Source organism: Choristoneura fumiferana, chromosome Z (genome assembly GCF_025370935.1).
Source record: "Choristoneura fumiferana chromosome Z, NRCan_CFum_1, whole genome shotgun sequence".
Lineage (NCBI taxonomy): Eukaryota > Metazoa > Arthropoda > Insecta > Lepidoptera > Tortricidae > Choristoneura > Choristoneura fumiferana.
This window is the reverse complement of record NC_133472.1, coordinates 14128440-14145765: the sequence shown is the minus strand read 5'-3', so window position 1 is coordinate 14145765 and position 17326 is coordinate 14128440. Positions and strand designations below refer to the sequence as shown.

Here is a 17326-nt window from a genome sequence, read left to right as displayed (position 1 = left end):
AGAATAGGTAGAGCGAGGCATTGAATCAAGGAATTGATCTATTTATAAGGTTAGAGATCTATTAAATATTTTGATGATCAAATTATAATTTAAGATGGATACCTGCTGATTTACATTAATCTGATAAAGAACTCATTCTTAGAGACAGTTTTGATTAATATTATGACATTGATGACTATTTATTTCTTGGGGATAGATATTATAAATTAGGGTATTGCCGATTAGTGACATTTAAACTTAGGTGACAGAAAATAATTGTTCCCTTTACATTTCGCCTAGCAATTAGTGGCGAACTTATCTTGCATACAGAATAGATAATAAAAGCATAAAAGCAAAATATTGTTTATATATCGTACTACAACTGCGGTATCCAGTCCATTGGTAGAGGAACGCTGCGAGCACAAGCAGCGGGGCCATCCACAGCTTAAAGTAGTACCAGAAGCCGAGCCACGCGACCAGCGCCAGTACCGATCGTTCTCGGTTCTCCCACTCGAATAGAACTCTGAAATTAAGGAAATAAAAATGTTTTAATTAATTTATCTTCTACATTATACTACAACGGAATGGATCGAATCAGGGGCGTATTTACCCTAGGGCCAAGGGGGGCATGGCCCGGGGCGGCAGGCTGCGAGGGGCGGTGAAGCCACCTATTTGCAGTTTCTTTTTCTTAAATGAAATACTTTATCGTCACGGGATGGCAAAGCTAACTAGCCCGGGGCGCCAAATCTTTAATTCCCGGATCGAATTCTTTAAGGTCTTTTAGGCATTCTACCAGTACCGCACAGAGAACTATTCTGAACTATGCGATAGGCATAAAACATTGAATAGCTGGGTACTGTGGGGACTGTAACTTGGTAAGAGCTTAGGTAATGGGGATCTACGCGCGTGACTTTAAACTCAGTTCAAATAAAATGGATATTTCTTCAGTACTCAGATTTATTGTAAGATTTATAATTAGATTACATAGATAGTTCCAGCCGCTCAGGCTGTCGGGAGCAATCTGTGTAATCTAATGTGTAAAAAACAAATGCGAGTTACACTAAGACATTACAGTTACAGAAATTTTCTTTGGTACTTAAAATACCATAGACTTTTTATAAAGGTTTTCCTGTAAGCTTAGGAAAAGTTAGGTGTAGACCTATTTTTATACTTTTTTTCCGGCCTAGTGAAATAAGTAGTGCCTGATAGATATTGTGATTACATATTTAATAACAAAACTGTGAAGCTCATAACTTTTAGCAATACGTGGAGTACGTGGACCACTCACACACTTGTGCACTTGGACAATTGAAATGTAGGTATGTGTAATTAACTAACTTTGCAATAATTTATATGCTCATACCTATAATCAATAAAAGCATAGCATTACAGTTATAAAAGAAATGCCCTGTAAAATTTAATTAAAATAGTTGATATTAATAAATATTAAGATTGGTTTTTGGAGTATTTTTGTATTTTTTATTTCAACTACAAATTTTGTTACTTTTACAGGTCATCCCGTAAAATCCATATCGAAAATAGAAACTGAAACATAGATGCACAGAAAAACCAGAAAAGAGACCTGCGCTGGGAATCGAACCCAGGTCCTCAGCATTCCGTGCTGCTTGCTATACCGCTACACCACCACTGGACAGGAGTACAGACACAAATTTCTCCTATGCACCACATATCTCAGCTTGTTTGTAACTTATTTAGTCACTTAAGCAGCGAAACTAGCGACATCTATGCTTTTAGCCCTCATCGAGAAACTTTCAGCACTCCATTGGAACTAACCGTTCACCCAGACAAGGTGCATCTATGTTTCAGTTTGTATTTTCGATATGGATTTTACGGGATGACCGTAAAAGTAACAAAATTTGAAGTTGAAATAAAAAATACAAAAAGACTCCAAAAACCAATCCTAATTTGATTGTTTAATGGAGTGCTGAAAGTTTCTCGATGAGGGCTAAAAGCATAGATGTCGCTAATGTCACTGCTTAAGTGACTAAATAAGTTACAAACAAGCTGAGATATGTGGTGCATAGAATAAATTTGTGTCTGTACTCCTGTCAAGTGGTGGTGTAGTGGTATAGCACGCAGCACGGAGTGCTGAGGACCTGGGTTCGATTCCCAGCGCAGATCTCTCTTTTTCTGGTTTTTCTGTGCATCTATGTTTCAGTTTGTATTTTCGAAATAAATATTAACTTACTTGAAATGTTCGTTCCCGAGATAGATTGCGTGGAAGATGTCTTTTATAAATTTCAAATTGCTGTATATCAGTGGAATGTCAAATTTGGCCGGTTTTTGAATATATTTAGTCTCTTTTGGACTCAATACTCGTAATGATGCTTTGATCTGAAATAAAGTTAACATAAATATATATGAGTGGGATGTTGTTACAGCTTTACCTAGTTAGGTAGGTGCTTTGATCTATAAAGGGTTCATAATAAATACTCCGTTCATCATCCCAGCCTATATACGTCCCATTGCAGGGCACAGGCCTCCTCTCGGAATGAGAGAGCTTGGGCAGTAGTTCCCACGCGGGCCCAGTGCGGATTGGGAACTTCACACACACCGTTGAATTACTTCGCTGGTTCGTTGTGCAGGTTTCCTCACGATGTTTTCCATTTTCACGATGAGCCGTGGTGGCCGAGTGGTTTGACCTATGGCCTCTCAAGCAGAGGATCGTGGGTTCAAACCCCGGCTCGCACCTCTGAGTTTTTCGAACTTCATGTGCGGAATTACATTTGAAATTTACCACGAGCTTTACGGTGAAATACTCCGTTAGGTTAGGTTAATTAAAAAAAACTAAGTAAATTTACCGGATTCCACGCGATCGACATTTCTAATAGAATCCTGGGACAATTTCCTTTCGCGTTGGACATCTTTGAGCGGTTTTTTAAGGCGTACCATCGCTTTTCATCGTTGTTGATCCTTAAAAGCGGGATCGAGATCTTGCCCAGAGTCTCGCCTTTGATACTATTTATAAAAGACTCATCGTACACTATGATGTCTAGAGTAGACGTTATGTCGTTTATGCCACTGGAAAAAAAATACTATTAAGATTAACGCATTAATGCAGTTGGTAATAAATATCGACACAAGAACATTTACTTCATTTGACATTGTGTAACTTTTCATTGTTTATTAAATTCAGCACATTATTTGCTTCAAATTTCATAATATGTCTAAATAAGTTAAGAGTTGTGCGTGGCCAAAACTTGGAGATTGAAGTCAAACGTCCGTTTAAACTTTTACCACTGAATACCAAACTTTAACTAGTTACTTAAGGGTCAAACCTAACCCTGTTTCTTTTCCTCGACATCCATGCATTACGATAGATTCTAAAGGATTCATGAATGGCTCCTAAACGTCGTCAATATGAACTCTCCAATGATCAGATGGGACGTTTCTCCGACTCTTGGCCTTGACAAATATTTGTGAGTCTACTCACAATGTGTAACTCTTATTCCAGTTGGGCTCGGCAGTCCCCCGCAGCGTGTGCGTCTGGACCCTAGAGTTGTCGAGCTCCAGCACGCAGAAGGCGTCAGCCTTGCCAGTGAGCCCCAGAGGGCTCAGGCCCCGTGCACCGTGCACCGTCACAGACAACTGGCCAACTTCGTTCCAGGCGTTGTTAAGTCGGTACCAATGCTGAAACCAATATACCACGGTGAATTACATACCGACCGTTCGTTCATGTTAGCACTAATCAACTCAGGGATGTTAATTTACTTTAATGGACTCATTATCTAATCTATTTAAAATTATTTTATTCAATATTATTTGACATTGGATGTTAGGTGACTGTTGATCGTTCCTGCACGTCGTTGCTCCACTAGAAAAGGAAGCGCACCCTAGTAATCCAAATAAAATATTGTTGAATTATAATTTTTCTGCATTAGGCATCTAGGTATGTATCGTTTAAATTAAGCAATAAAAAAAGTTAATTAGTACAGTTTTGTTCAATAATAAAAGCTGCTTAGTTTCGCAAACAGGACAAACGACACGAAATAATAAGAAAATAGTATTTTTAGGGTTCCATACCTCAAAAGGAAAAAACGGAACCCTTATAGGATCACTTTGTTGTCCGTCTGTCTGTCTGTCAAGACCCTTTTTCTCAGGAACGCGTGGAGGTATCAAGCTGAAATTCATATCAAATATTAAGGTCTACTGTCCCTTGGAGCTGTGAAAAAATCAAACTTCTAAGCCAACGCAACCAAAAGATACAGCCGTTTATGCTGCAAATTTTCGACACTCACAAGGGAATCAAAACCTACAGGGTACTTCCCGTGAACTCAGAATCTTGAAATTTGGTACGAAGCAACGTCTTATAGCGCAGATAAAGGAAAAATTGCGAAAAGCATACACTTTTAGTTACATCATACATAATAAAAATATTTGTACGGAACCATTGGTGCGCGAGACCAACTCGCACTTGTCCGGTTTTTAAATATTGTGATTCGTTTTATACGAGTATACCTACCTTTATTATTAAATATACATACATACAGCTTAAAGCTGATATCCGTGATAGATAGGGTGTAATAATAGTAAAATATACATGCAGCTGATACAAATTTTATAGAGCTTGGTGTTATTATAAACTGATCTGTTCCATCCGGTCCGTGAGAGTAACAGTTACTAAGAGGGTTCCTCTCTACAATTGTGAAGTAAGATGCACCTAATGTTGTTTAGATTACGGTCATTGCCCGTAATACATCTGTGGTCATAAGTTGTGGTCGATTTAGATCCGAGCATTAAAATGATGTTTGCCAGACTTTCCAATGTGGAATATTACCAATTTACCACAAGGATAAGTACCTAACAGCATGCTTGAGAAGCAAGTGGGTACATCTAGGAACCAATTTAACTAGACGGCCAACGAAATAAAGTAAAATGAAACTTATAGTCTACATATTACCGACACAAACAGATGAATAAATTTTGGTAGGTATCTACTTTTCTATGAAATATAATGATACACCCAAGGTCCGTAACTTTTTGCCGATATTGATTTAAAAAATGTGATAAAAACTATACTTGTTTGAGCAGAATCTGACTACCTACTTGATTCGTCTGAAGCCCTCTTGAGAGCAATATAGGAGTATTTAAAATTAGGAGGAAATTTGTAAAGTTACGTTTACGTCAACCCTATGACAGGCTTCATCGGCAGGTACCTACGTATCAGAAATCTTAGGTCCATGGCACTCCATGTACGTTATAGTCTTTCCATACTGCAGATGTCCTCACATATCACACTGCAGAGGATGTCCTTAGGATTTTTTTTATGTAAGAGGGGGAAAACGAGCATGAGGGAAACCTGATGGTTAGCTATCACCGCCGCCCATGGACACCTGCCAACACGAGGGGTATTACAGGTGCGTTGCCGGTCCTTTGAGATATTGATAGGCTCGTTTTCTAAAGATCCCTAGCCTGTACCGCTCCGGAAACACTGTCCCAGGTACCTAGCTGGTTCCATATTTAAGTCGTGCATGGAAAAAACTTCTGCGTCAGTCAGTCTTTAAAGACACTAAAGTATGTAGGTATGTGTTTTATTTAGGAAAGTACAGAGGAACAGCACATGATGCGCTCAGCGCTGGGCTAATGACCATATGAGTAGTTCTTATGACGTAAGTGATACTTACTGCTCAGCAATACAAATAGTAAATTGACGCACATGTCGTGTTGGTAAATTTGTAATAATTAGTTTTTATTGACAGGTCTCGTATTAATAATAATAGAAACATCGCCAGTATTTAGTTGCGATATCGCAAACTGTTGTAGTGATCTAGAGGTAAGTACATACATTTCATATGTACCTACATATGTATACAGTACGATTATCTCCACTTTGACACTCGGCAATTCTACAATGATTGAAATCAAGATTTGGCCATGGCCGCGACAACGTCTAATCCGGCTTTGTATAATAGACAAGCTTTGAAAGTAAAAAACAAAACAAATAGTAATTTGTCGTAATTTGTTTGTAATTTACCTTTACGATTTAAACCGAGCCATCCCCAGTGTCAAAGTGGAAATAATCGTAGTGTAGCTAAGTACATTTGAATCCTAATAACTACTCGTAACTTGACGATGTTTATATGTACTTATAATTATATTTTTTAAGAGACTCCTTCTGATCCTGATGCACTTGTACCGAAGAAGATTTTCTCAAAAAGGTAAGCGGTGTGTGAGGTGCGTGCGAGTACCTATCCGTTCCGTCAAAGACACCCAAATATTGACTAGTGTTCAGTTCATACAAGGCGGTCCGGCCCTGAACGCGAGCATCTTGTAGGTACTTATTATAGTGCAAAGTCAAGACAGATGTGTGAGGTTTTAGGTATGTAGGTGCGTATAATGTGGAATGGAATTCCTTACATATTTATCCGCGGGCACGGAGACGCGACTCACGCTCTGCGTGGTGGGCACGCTGTCCGCGGGTGGAGGCCGCACAGCGCCGCTGATCGTGACCAGTAGATGGAGGGTGCCATAGCCGCAGTCCAACTCTTGCCACAGCTCGTGTGTCTTCTCGCGATCTAACTTTAACAGGTCGATGATGCATCTGAGAACAAGGGGTAGGCTAATGAAGAGTAGGTACAATGATTTCGTATAAAAAAATAATTAATTAGAAGCATGGCACATTTGACAGACGTAGGTACGAGTACTGACTCAGGTACTACGAACAATATTACGAATTATGTATATTTTTAAAATGAAAATATGTAAGAAAATGTTTAGATACAATCAATCGATAACACTCCACTTAAGACTCTAATCATAATTAATCATAATTATTCTACGGCGACCCGTTACCTACACGCTGCAAATGATTCAGAGTTACTTAGCAGTAGGTAATTTGACGCTTTTGGAATAAATTTCAAAATTAATTACGCAAGCGCAAAGCAGTGGTGTAAAATATAAAACAACATTGAAATTTCGGACCTATGCATGCATAATTACGTAAATACATAAATATGTGTTTGTATTCATACTTTGATAATAATTATTAAAAAAGGATCACAAAGTTTTAAACTACATACTAATTCTGCGCGAGCGAAGTCGCGGGAAAAGAAAAAAGTAGCCTATACATAATCTATATTTTAATCCAGGGTACATTATTACCCGTATGGCAAATTTCACGCATATCCGTTCACTTATCAAAGTTAGCTCCACCCCCACCTGTCAGTACTTTTATTATGTGGTTTAAAACACCATTCTCTAAAACTACCAAAATTCGCTTATACACGAGTTTTTTCCCCTGAGAGGCAGTTTTATAGTGTATGACAAAACGGGTACGAGTATGCCCTTGTAAGCAAATGACTTATATTTAGCGATTACGTATTGATTAGAGGAAAATAAGTTCCACCAGATTTTTAAATAGTTATTGCAGTATGTTTAAATACCAGTCTTATTCAGGTTATGTACCTTACAGTTTGGTAAGCGGATAACTTTTAATGCACCATATCCGATAGAATTTGTTGCAATGGAAAACTACCGAGTGCAACTGACTTTAGTTCCTGTACTGTCTGATTCGGTCGTATTGTTATAGGATTTTTTGATAATTTTGTAGAAAATTACGTCTTTAGTTAATTTAATAGTTAATATTCTTAGCATTTAAGTACTACATTTTGAATTTCTTAGACCAAAAAGTTAAACCAACTCTACAGATAACTTAGGTCATTAAAATCTGGACATCAAATTGTATAGGTACCTATAACATCCATATTATGTAACCATATTCTATGCAAATAAATAAATTATTATTATTATTATTATTAATATATCTAATCCCATCAAAACATAAATGTGAAATTAGAGCCAAGTTCAATATTATGATATGCCTTGATTGTTGATTTTAACGACAAAAGAAGTGAGATCTAAACGGGTGCCAAGTGCTAAAAGTGCTAATTCAAAGGTCAGTCCTGAAATTTATTTATAACAATATAAAAAAAAATATAACAACATAAAATATCATTTCTTCTTATAACTTTGGATAATATATTGAAGCCTAAGGTCTGGATTGGCTAGTTCTCATATACGATTTATTATTAAGTACTACTAAAACAGTCGTGGAAGAACCCTATGTTCGATGGCTAGTTTCTACCAGCAAGCCAATTTTAGGCAGAATAAAATAAGAACTTACAGCTTTTAAACTTGCGAAGGCTATAATAATATAATTAGATATTTAGATTTAAACCAAATCACTTAATTCACTTAACAATAAGTACCTAGGTCAATCATATTTAGGTTTACAATACGGCTGGAAGTCAACATCTCAGGTAGGTGCCTTTAGACTAGAATCATGGCAAAATACACATGTTGGTACTTAAGGACATTGATTACCTTTTAACATGAACTAAGTAATCAGTGTTTATTTTATATCTAAACATCATCATTGTCTTGTCTTAATTTATATCCATAATAAGTATGCAATGCACCTAAATTGTACCTATTTCTATTAGGAGTATTTAGGAAATGGCCAAGTGTTGAAATTATAATTATCAACGCACATCTCATATTACTGTAATAAAATATGTTAATTGATAACGGATAAGGTGTCCTTGACCGTGTCTGCTGCTGCTGTGTTACAAAATCTCCCGCAGACGTGATTTGATAAACGGTGTTTCTTTATCTCGAGCAAGTTGCAACACGACCAAAGTACACGTCCGAGTGATTACAATACTTCTTGCGAGACGCTAACAATAAACAAATTACCTGTTATTCCCATGAAATGCTTACTACTAATCAATTCATGATAGATCGCAGCGGTTTTGTTTACAGTACCTATAGTAATAGTAGGTATAATTGGTTCAAAATAAAACCGGCCAAGAGCGTGTCGGACACGCCCGAAATAGGGTTCCGTAGCCATTACGAAAAAATTAAGTAATATTTTTCGTAGGATTTCGTATTTTGTACGGAAATTTCCAAGTTTAGGTAAATTTTATACCTTTGGCTGCTATTTACTCTTAAACTACTAATAATTCTCACGAAAACTTAACCGTTATAGTTTTCCTTGTAAGTTTGATATACTTACTAGCATCCTGATTTTTTTCAAATTTTTCCACCCACCGGTTTAGATTATAGGGGGCGAGGGGGGGGGACGCTCGATTTTAATGAAAATTTGCACTTTAAAGTTGAGTATTTTGCAAACAAATCACTTAATCAAAAAATCGTTTTAGCAACCCAAATTGTTTTAAAAGACCTATCCAACGATACTCCACACTACAAGGTTGGATGAGAAAATAAAAATCACCCCCAATTTAAGTCTGGGAGCTACTCTCAAAAATATTTTGTTGAAATTTTTTATTGTACCATTTTGTTGGCATAGTTTAAATATATATTCGTGCAAAATTACAGCTTTCTAGCATTGATAGTCCCTGTGCAAAGCCGCGGACGGACAGACAGAGACAGACAGACAGACAGACGGACATGGCGAAACTATAAAGGTTCCGTTTTTGCCATTTTCACTACAGAGCCCTAAAAATGCCCTTGTTTTTTAGCCCATAGGTACTTTGTGTTGCAGTAGTTTAATATAGCACTGCACGAGCCACTGGTGAAAATATCTACCGATCGAAATAGTTGCGCAACTTATGCTAAGTAGCTAGGGTGAGATAAAACTATTGTATGTCCTTCCCAGGGTATCTACCAAATTTAATCTAAATCGGAGCAGCGGTTTAAGTATGAAGATGTAACGGGCAGACAAACAGATAAACAAAAAAACAGAATTACTTTCGCATTTACAAGATAAGTATGAATAGGTAGAGAGAGAACAATAGCTGTAAAAAAAGACGCATTTTTCATTCGCAACGCAAAACCGCAAGTGGAAATACCATATCAACTGACGCACAAGAAGCTATACCTAATAGTGAATATAATAGTAGCAGTAGATATATAGAAATAGGTGCGTATAATATACTTCTGAGTAATCAGATAAATAACAGTTTTCCAGTACAATTCCAACGTCTTTCGCAGTAGGTAGAAATTATAATGAGGTGCATCGGATAACCATAACCGGAGGAATTGCGTCATAAAGGTACCTAGCAATGACTTTAAATTATTACTTACCGGCCCATAAAATTCTTCTGTTTTCCTTTATGCCATACTGTTACCTCCAAGTTGTTGTCGTCGTATTGGTAAAGGTTAAATCTTTCACACCAAGTAGGTTTAGTCTTTGGCACTTGTTTAGATTTGTGTGATTCGTTTCCTAATCTGTAACAAAGTAAAGCATTAATCACAAAATTAAATAGTACATTTAAACGTAGGCCTGTAATCTATTTTGAACATACCAGACTTTAAGTTTTGTGTAGAGGTACCTATTTTATTACTACGTTATCTCTTTTTTGGGTTCTGTTCTGTTCCTACCTCAGTCGTCGAAAACGGAACTCTTTAGGAGCACTTTGTTGTCGGTCAATTCGACGGTTTGTCAAGAACTTTCTGTGTACTACTAGCTCTTACTCGTACAGCTTAATCAAAATCTTAATTTTTTATGTATTGTTTGTCTGTCTATGTCAGTATTCAATCTAAAATGGCCCCACACTGTATGTAATTTTGCTTAGGAGCAGGCTCTGCTTACACTGGATATTCATATAAATCAACACCCTTGGTGCGCATGTTCGACTCGAATTTTTTTTTATTCGAATGGATGGTAAACAAGCAAGTGGCTGGCCATAATTTAATAAATAAATATACTATTAATATACTATTATCATGTAGAACGTGACTCCTTCAACTTTTAGAATCGCGACACCTATCTCAGGAATGGTAATTCTTAGAAAACAATGTATAAGAACTATTTTTGTAGATAATTTAAAGGGGAGCGCCAAAATTCGCATACTCTTTGCTAGTCATACCGTAATTTTTGTCCGAATCATCGTTTGTCAGAATTTTTTTCCCACTGAAACCTTAAATTTTTCTAAAAATTTTAAATGATCATTCTGTAGAAAACTATAGGTTAGGTTAGGTTTATTTTATAACAATTCTAAACAATCATTAGATTAAGAGAAAAAAGAGTTATGACAACGATAATTCTGATAAACATTACATTCGGACTTTCAATGAATAAGTATGCGAGCCGATATGGACCCCCTCAAACCCCCAAACCCCAAACCTTTGACCCCGAATAACTTTTGAGTACACATGGGAATGGGATCATTGGGGACTTTTGATACTTTATTCCTAATAGTGTACCCAAGAACTCCATCAAAATTCATCTTTGTCGGAATTTATGTAAATTGAAATGTCTATATTGACCGGAGTACAAGTAGTGGGAAAGATCTCATATAACTTCTTAAAATCTATAATAGACTCACCAGTGACGTAAATAATACACTTTCAAAATCTCCTAAATTTGTGTTTGGCTTTGATACGGTTATTTGAAATGTGAAATTCACCAAAAATGTGAAAAATTATTAACGATAAAATGGTTTTTTCCTTTACGTCGGTTATGATTAACATGTTTCCGGGTTTAGTCATTAAATAATTATATTCCGATACGCATGACGGCACAGCAAAGTATTTTTGAAACAGCTATTATACCCAGATATACCATTATAAGGAGTGTATAGTAGGTATTATTCTTTGGCATTACAATAGCTTGCACACTGCGTATTGTCAGACTCATAAAAATATTTTTTATAAGCCATAACAATACCTGTATATCTATTGTTACGGCCTTTGACTTCATAAAAAAATGTAGAGCTAGTGATGTAGGATATGGTATTGTTTCTGATGTTGACAGATAATTGAATTGTGGAATATTTCATGACAAATTACGTATTTTGCGAGCACAGCGTACCGACAAATCAGTGAGGAAATAAGTACGGCTACTCGATGGAAGGACGACGAATCTGCGTGACCCGAGTACCACGACTCGAGACAATGCTTAGCGTAGCCAATTTCTTGCGCATTTGCTAACATTAATCAAGTACTGTTTCGCTTCCATAATCTTGAGGCCACCGTAAACCAGCAAAACAAAAATCATCGCCACCAACACCTGACTCGTAGCGCAACTTTAGTAATTGACTAAGTAGGTAACTAATAATATTATGTACTTCTTTATTAGGGTTCTGTACCTCAAAAGGAAAAACGGAACCCTTCGTAGAATCACTTGTTTGTCTGTCCGTCCGTCAAGATCCTTTTACCCAGGAACGTGTGGAGGTATCAAGCTGGAATTAATCTAAAATACTCAGGTCTGTTAGCATTTGAAGCAGAGAAAATAAAATCAAACTTCTAAGTCAACGCAATCCAAAGATACAGTACAATGAAGTGCAAAAATAAGTATCTATTCAAACCACTCGAAAATATGTTACTACGGCCTTATGGCGTCGGAGTTTGTGCTACTTATTTTTGAGACTTTGAATAAGTTCATATTTTTACACTTGACTGTACATTAAAATAGGTGTTTCGATGTTAAATTACCCCTATGTACTTCCGCTTGTCCTAGAATCTTGAAATTTATAGGATAAAGGTGGCATTGCTATAAATTCGTACGAAACTCTCGATGCGCGAGTCCGCCAGCCTTAGCGAGCTGGTGTTAGCGAGTTTTTTTATAATTCAAATTAAGTATGTAGTTACAAATCTATGTTCGATTTCCAACTGCACTTCTACCCAATCCATATCCTATTTAATTCAAAAGTGAGTGACTGTTTGCCTAAAGCTATACATCTCATACATCTTGCATTTTAAAACCAGGGGACAACATTTGGTTGTCATAGGATTCTTTTTATCTAGGCGTTCTGTTAAGAACACTGTCTTCTTTGGAGACATTGGAAATTTTATTACATAATATTGAGCATTAAATTTAAATGTAACTTTCTATTCCGCATTAAAACACGTTTGTGTGGTACGGCCACTATTTATAAAAACAAGCGACACTGCATTGGGTTAAGGTAACGGCGCCTATTACCGTGGTACTTAAGGAAGTTTTCAAATGAGTCCCAAAAATTAAGGGTATCAAAGATCCTTAACAAACGAGAACATTTTTTTTATTTAAGAGCGTTTATTGAACTTTCAGTGTCTTAACTTTTGGGCTTTTGGACTTTTGGGCTTTTTTGGGCTCGTTTTAGTTATTAGTATTTGATAAAATAATTATTGAAATCTAAATACCCAAATCTTCCATTACCGTGGTAATGGACAGGCTGTGATTCCATTACCGCGAATTGAGCTTCTATTACCGAGGGTATAAAAAAACGGCAATTTTCTACCATCGGTAAAAGGAACCCGACACATGTTTTGGAACTTAATACCGAGGGATTAAAAAAGGGTAATGGCTTTGGTTCTGTATAATAAATTGTACATCAAATATTTTTTGAGGAAATTTAAATAAAAAACTAAAGTATGATTCGAATAGTGTATCCAGCCCATTGTATTTTATTATGCTTATGCCACCAGTTATAGTATGATGTATGCATGCTGAGTAAAAGTCACAACTTTATCAAAAAAATCTGCACTTACGGTACCCTAAATGTGAATTATTTTAACAGAAAAATAAAATGTCACTCGGTAATAGGGACTTCTTTAAGAACCTATTACCGACCTAAAGACAATTGAATGGGTCGGTAATAGATTCCCAAACATTCTATTACCGAGGGTTATGCGATCATACCATCGTTAATTGGCTTAATTTGGAGTATTGTAAAATCTAATTCCGACCTATAAAAACTATAGGATAGAGTTGTGTTTGAATTACAAATCAAATATACTTATTACATCCTTGGCATATAACCAAAATTACATAACTGGTAAGTAAATATAAAATTTCATCGCAATATTTAAACAACTTGGCAAAATAACGGTTTCTATAGAAACTACAAATTCAGTATTGAAGTTTTTGCTAAAAATTAAGAGTTTGTTAATACTTTTCATACCACGGAAATAGTTTTTTAAAAGCGTGAATAGATCAAGATTGGAATAACTGTAACAAATTATATAAACGATAATTTATACCAAAAATAAAGCTTGAAGAACCAAAACTACCACTTTAACTATTACCGCGATATACCACGGTATTACAATCAACAGTTAAAAATGGCGCCTATCGCCGCTGTATTTTATTTTCCATTTTAATCGTATTTCCGGGCCGAAAAATGTACAAAAAGTATTCAGAACTCGTACAAAAAACTATAAAAAGCCATTTAAAAACCATAACATTAGTTCAGTTGCCATAAATATTTTGTAAAACACTAAATAACATTCGAGTCTGCTTGTATGTGGTGTCACACGTTAGTATGGCAAATCCTCTTCCGTCGGTGCCATTTCGGAAAATCACGAATTGCGAGATATTTGATTCATTCACATACACTAGCGCTAATAGATCCGTGAGTCGACTAAATAAGCTTTTATCTTGTAAAATATATTTTTTTAAGAAATCTATCGGTTTGATTATAAAATGCGTATTTTAAATTGCCGCGGTGATGGCCGTCGATTTCGATACCCCCGGTAATAGGCGCCGTTACCTTAGCACTTACAGTCGATTGTTTCGAATGATTAATTTCCTATTCATAGAGGAAGTAGAGACGGCAGCTGACATGACTAGAAGTTTTCGTGAAACTATGAAAAAATTACCAAGTTCGTGTCGATAGAGCCACGCGCAACAATTTTCGCGTAGAGAGATACAGGTGAAAAACTTTAGTTTTTCAAATATGGAACGTCAATTAATCTATACAGACACGTTACTACTACATGCAACAGGTTATTTACTTCAGTTTTTCACCTATACACTGAGTTTATTCATTTTCAAAATTTGATTACATTTTTCTAAGAGTCTGTGAACTAAGCCGCGGTAAGACAGACACAAGGACGGGCCAACCGACGGAAATGTATGACAAAAATATAAGGCTTCTGTTTCTTCCATTTTGACCACTAAACTCTAAAACCCAAAAATTAGTAGAAACGAAATTAGTAGAAACTTTTTGCGTTTTAAAGTCGGAGGATGGATTGACTTGGAATCAGTGTAAACTAAGTGACTTGGAAAGACAAGTTGAAAAACATCCAACATTATCATTTTAAAGTTGAATATGTCAGAAACGGCTAAACTAGTTTTAATTAAATACTAAGAACCATACTAGCTTCCGGTTAAAAAAACACTTCGAAATCGGTTCCTCCGTTTGGGAATAGCCAAAGACAAACAGATAGACACATACCTACACTCACATTTAAGCTTTACAATACAATAAAATACAATGAATCTTTATTGTACATAAATACCTAGTACCTAAGCGATACAGAAACAGAAGAATAAAATGTAATAATAAATCTACTGATACTTACCTAGGCCAATGCCAGCCTTGCACAGTGCACAGCCAGAATTGCATGCGCTTATTGAACAATCAACAAAAACAGTCACCTTGCTACTCTGCAACTAAGCGGTGGTAGCGCCAGGGTTGCCAACCGCACTATTAATAATATAATTGTGCTATATTTTGACTCTGTGTGATATGATAAGGGACGTCCTGATACAGGTATTAATATACTTACTAGGAAGTCCCAACCTTGATACTATATAAGCACAACGATTAACAAAAATAAATATTTTCTAATTTTTAACCCCCGACGCAAAAAGAGGGGTGTTATAAGTTTGATCGTTATGTGTGTCGGTGTGTCTGTTTGTGTGTCTGTCTGTCTGTGGCACCGTAGCTCTTAAACGGGTGAACCGATTTGAATGCGGTTTTTTAAATTGAAAGCAGGTTTTCTAGCGATGGTTTTTACACATTTTTTATCAAAATCGGTATTCCAACTTTTCGTTGGTTAGGTTAGGTTATCATTTTCGTAATGTAGGTAGGTTCAGTCGATCACGATGTTAATTTGGGACCCACATAAGATCGAATATCGGCATTTTGTATTTACGAGTCCGCACGGGACAGTGCACCTAGCACGCAAAAATACCTACTATATTCCAATCAGTCCCTACGTATGCGGTTTGGGTTGGCCATTTTCTTAAAGTTGATACTAACTAGTTTTGTTTTTTACTAAATACTGAACACTTAGGGGCTGTTTCACCATCCATTGATTAGTGTTAACTGACGGTTAAATGTGATGCCGTCTCCGTCTATTCGAACAAAACAAATTGAGACGGTAATCACATTTAACCGTCAGTTAAGTATTTAGTATTTATTTATTTGGCAAAAACATAAAATACATAAGGCCTTATTCTAATAAGTCTTACAATATTATGCACCCTGGTAGGGTATAGCCACATTTATAATAATGTTATCTAATTCTATTAGGCAACACTAATCAATGGATGGTGAAACAGCCCCTTACTGTTTTTAAAAGCTTTTCTTCAGAGCATTTTTTTTTTTCAGTTCATATTTTTTATGCCTTTAGCTGGAAACATTATTTTTGCATAAAAAATAGTTGGCAACCTTGGTATGGAGTATACATGTAATTAGTACTTAATAGCAGAAGCATCAAAAAAATGCAATTTTGCTGCTGTAAGAAAAACACGATAATATTTCTATACCTCTTACTAGTACTGCTGTTGTGGTTCGTATAAGATTGAAATACCTTGTGGACTTTCTTCCCGTGGTCCCTGAGCAGGGTGAGGCCGGAGCCGATGCGCTCCATGAACTCAGTCGAGACGGCCAGCGGCGCAGGCGCCAGCGGGTCCATCGCCAAGCCGTCCGGGATTGCGAATGACCTGGTGCAAATGTCGACAAGCTCAGTTTCACCTCAGCAGACGTTTCATTAACATTAAGCAACACAGTTTCTAATTTTAAACTCAATTCTAACTCCAACCAAACTGTCTTCACCTGTCCAAAGAGTCCAACCAAGACAGATAAAAAACCATAGTTAGAAAATTAGAAATATTTGCTTATCGATGAAAACCAATTTTATACGTGTCGTTCGTTACGTTGTGGACTCCTATCAAATAAAAATATAAACAATTAAAAGGCATCCGTGTTCGTCTTTTAGAGGCTCTATTCTGACATCTTAAATTTTATCATAACATTATATACCCACGTCGCCACTCACGGCTCTGCGATTCAAGTTTTTTCTATTTATATAAACCTCTATGGGCGTCCTCAGCGGCTCTTGCGCAGGTAAAGACAAACAGTGAGTAATCTATTCGCAGCTGTATTTAAATTAAAAACGTTTGTCTTTGCTAACAGTTCTACCGGAAGAAAACATAGATTGTTCTAATAGCCGAGCCAGATTTGCAACTGATGCTGTTAATAAGGGACCGTTAAACACGCAAACTTTAGTTTTAAGTGTTAATAAGTTTGTAATTAACATATGTTAATAACTTAACATACATAACACAAAAAATGTTAATAAAACAACATCATATCAAGTATTTTAACTCAACAGTAAATAACTAAGAATAACATAAAATAATTATATCAAATTG

At 36.3% G+C, this 17326-nt stretch overlaps 1 protein-coding gene across 1 annotated transcript in view; it reads right to left on the bottom strand.

The window, feature by feature from the left end:
* Positions 1 to 17326, bottom strand: part of LOC141440952 (multiple C2 and transmembrane domain-containing protein-like) — a 32606-nt gene that overhangs the window by 1791 nt on the left and 13489 nt on the right. Inside the window, exons 2-8 of the mRNA XM_074105548.1 lie at positions 16483 to 16615; positions 10045 to 10250; positions 6358 to 6541; positions 3434 to 3630; positions 2802 to 3021; positions 2189 to 2334; positions 357 to 502 (exon numbers count right to left, since the gene is read on the bottom strand). Coding sequence (XP_073961649.1) covers positions 357 to 502; positions 2189 to 2334; positions 2802 to 3021; positions 3434 to 3630; positions 6358 to 6541; positions 10045 to 10250; positions 16483 to 16615 — 1232 coding nt within the window. The remainder of the gene's footprint in view (positions 1 to 356; positions 503 to 2188; positions 2335 to 2801; positions 3022 to 3433; positions 3631 to 6357; positions 6542 to 10044; positions 10251 to 16482; positions 16616 to 17326) is intronic.